At 33.5% G+C, this 3,516-nt stretch overlaps 1 protein-coding gene across 2 annotated transcripts in view; it reads right to left on the reverse strand.

The window, feature by feature from the left end:
* Positions 1 to 3,516, reverse strand: part of LOC108969414 (endoplasmic reticulum metallopeptidase 1) — a 15,051-nt gene that overhangs the window by 4,603 nt on the left and 6,932 nt on the right. For both annotated transcript variants that reach the window (XM_018934122.1, XM_018934114.1), the window contains one exon: positions 63 to 549. In XM_018934122.1, the coding sequence (XP_018789667.1) occupies positions 63 to 549 (487 nt within the window). The remainder of the gene's footprint in view (positions 1 to 62; positions 550 to 3,516) is intronic.

Below are 3,516 nucleotides of genomic sequence, written 5' to 3' on the forward strand. Positions count from 1 at the left end.
AAAAAAAAAGAAAAATTTTCCAATGAGCTAACAGAATTCTTCATTTTTCAATTCAAGCTCACCTTTGCCATGTGGCACCGAATCATRGTGACTATTCACCAGCAAATACGAAGTGCTATTTGACTCCTTCGGCGCAATTTTAATTATAAAATTCTGTATACCTTGATACATATTCACCATATTCCAGTGGCAATAGCTACCAGAAGCTAACTGTATATCACTTTCAATGTCATATATGGGATTAGCTTCAGCTTTCAGTGTTGTCACGTAATTTTGAAAATATTTGATAGCACCTTCCTCATTCGCCTTGCTACCCACCACACGAGGACCTAACGCAGTGAGTTTTCTCAAATTCTGTTCGGCTCTCTCCGCTATAAAACGATCCGGATAACGGGCTTCATCCGCAATATTAATCGGTTTGGGCAGGCGATGGTAGGCGGGTATGGAAATGCAAAAATAGAGTAGCGCCCAAAARCTGAGGAAGACCGGTGCCCAATACCATTTGATTTTGCCATGATCAACGAAGAGACGCTGCCAACAATTTCGGGTCTGCGGAAAAGTATTATGAGAAATAATGCATCAGAGAGTTGTATTGGACATTTTTTGTTGTACATTTTTATTTTGARTTCTTTCCAATATGTTTGTCTATARATTTGTGTTGAAGGTCTAGTGTTTGTAACTCAACTAACCTTGAYGCCATAACCTTGTTTTCTTTCGTTTTATAGTCGGTTTAGTTTTCGTCGCTTATATTTTATGCATCTAAATGCACGGACATTATTTATCAGCGGTCATAAATTTTTAACTAATCATATATCTTATCTGGCATTGCCATTGATTAATAATATTATGTTAGCCAGTTCATGTGCWTGTAGTCAATTGAAATGTTCTATTTTTGTTCTATTGCTGTGAAAGTGCGCTTTATGGAATTCTAAAATTTTTCTAGCAAAACTCATATAACCTTCTGATAAGATTTCAAACAATGCGGCTACTGTGCCCTATTTATGTTTGCAACTCAAGTCATCATAAATACTCGTCTGCTATACACGGTAGCTATSTTCCTGAATATTGGTTATTTTTTTTATCGGCGGGCTTAGTTGCGATTTCGTTGCTRTTTTGGTAATGTTTCTGTACCGCATTAATTATCGTTTTTACGTAAGATCAACAGTTCTAGGCACAAAGAGAGGTTGTCATTCTAGCGAGTTTTGAATCAACTCAGCCAAAAAAAAAAAATTGTTTGAAAAATTATTTCAAGGAAAGATACACCGACCAAATCAATATTGAGATTTCTTCGGTATGACCTTCATATGAAACCCTAATTTGGRTCAGCTGATCATTTTCTGAAAACGGGTTTGAAGTAAATTAAGTAAACATAAGCTGGTTTTTCATGCCACTTACTCAATGGCCATGGAAGTTTTCTTTATACAGATGAAAAATTTATTCCTTTGCAGAAGTTTTTATCAAGAAGAAAAAAATGAAAATACGTAAGATCTTCTAAATTCACCAAAAAATGTTATTTTAAGTGTTCAACATGGTCGCCATTTTACTTCTGAATTGCTAAGTGCAGAATGTTTTAGAAGGCGYAGTAAAGTAGTTGAAAAATTCTTTCTTCGATGGAGAGCAAGGGCTCTTGCTCCCCGTGGTCGAGCTTCTATACTGATTTGGACTGATGACTAGGGTTTCATAGCTACAGATGATCGGTCGTTTGGAAGTTCTGACTTGTACCCATAATACTACAGTGTGTTGACAGAGTGGGAGAAKATAGCTTCTCGAATATTCAGCAGAAATTTAGAAAGTCTCAAATCATGTTTGACTCGAGCAGTCGTCAATTCAAATAGAAACTGTGCGTGATGCTATTCTCCAATGACCGGATCGTTTGTGGGCTCACTTTTTGTAAAATCGATGTGAAATTCTTCACACGTCCTTTATTCTTCTAAATTCATTAATTTTGCTTGTCGAAACCGACGGTAGCGGACCATTATAGCATATGGCTGTCATTCAAACTGACCGAACAAAATCAAGATTAATATCTTTCTATGCTTGAAGAAATGCACGTGTGAAAGGTATTAAGCATGTTATCGTTTTCTTGATTCGCGTATCACTGAAATCATAACAGTATGGTTTGTATGCATAATATTCCATAATATTTTATGGAGGTGACTCCTGTTAATTGAAATTGAAAAAATCATTGTGAGAAAATAACACATATGTTAAGTTCTGATTTAGAAGGCATGAACCAGGTAAAAATCTTCATTTGCCTCCAATCCCACGACAGTCGGGTCTTCAGCAACTTTTAAATTTAACAAGTAAGAAAGAACTAAGGTTGGGTGCAACGGAAAACTTTATACTCTTGCAATTTGCAGGATTCAAAGCCAGGAAAAATAYCTTAAAGTGTAAAATGCCAACCAGAAGATCGGAATCYAARCATTTTTATTTTATTTCTGTAGCAACATTTTGCAACAGAGTATAAAAAGATCGCTCTGATATTGTGATGATGGATGTTGCCGTTATACAGTTCGAATATCTGAACTAAATATTTTATATTCATGTGAAATGTTAATTCAAATTTGTCATATTAAGTGGATAGTAAGCAGATATGCTCACTTGAATACCTAAAAAAAATTGGCTAATGCTAGGATTATTAATTTTTTTTCACTTCCATTCTTTTTTTTATTCTCTTTAAATTAAAGTATCTTATATTTAAATTTAGTAATAGTTTTTGTCAAAATTTTTTTCAGTAACTCATAGAAAAAAGCTTTCGTAATTTTCTCGATAAATGACTTTGATATCAGTTAGATGAATCAATTTACACCTCAAATTTAATATCATATTTACACCGAAAAGATGGTATAAACACACCTACATATCAATAGAATGGTAAAGCCGACAAATTTGTGTCATAAAGAGCAAAGCAATTTTTTTCGGGGAATTTATTGTGTTACTATGATTCAGCAAACTAATAACTCAATCAAAGGCCACGGTATTTCAAATCAAACGGCTTCATTATCATTGAATGTATATATATATACGTGCTATATGGACATATAAATCTAATATACGGTCACCAGAGCTAAAATCAAATAAGTGCACACCATAACCTCAATGATAAATAATTGGAGAAAAAATACATAAACATACTTATATTTATTGACTAAATTGGTAAAAAATAACACATAAGCATACTTATGTTTATATAATATTGATTTACGCATATCATTTCTYMWTTTTKKKKTTWMMWTTTTTWACCCAACTCACCCAAGAAATAAAAAAAAAAACGACTAAGGTATTAGCGCCTTATCAGATTTATCATCAAAAGAATGGTGATAAACACTTGGCTGKTTGAATAACTTTTTGCGACTTCTGTTATCGGTTTGTTCTTAATGTTTTTTTTTTTATTGCAAAAACAATTTATGATACACTTTACTAAGTCCAAAGGTGGTTGAGATTCGGAGGTTTGCATAGTTTTGGTATGATATACAAGTATGTTCTTCAGAAAGACAAGCGTATACTAAACACTAA

Source organism: Bactrocera latifrons, unplaced genomic scaffold (genome assembly GCF_001853355.1).
Source record: "Bactrocera latifrons isolate USDA-ARS-PBARC rearing strain unplaced genomic scaffold, ASM185335v1 scaffold_105, whole genome shotgun sequence".
Lineage (NCBI taxonomy): Eukaryota > Metazoa > Arthropoda > Insecta > Diptera > Tephritidae > Bactrocera > Bactrocera latifrons.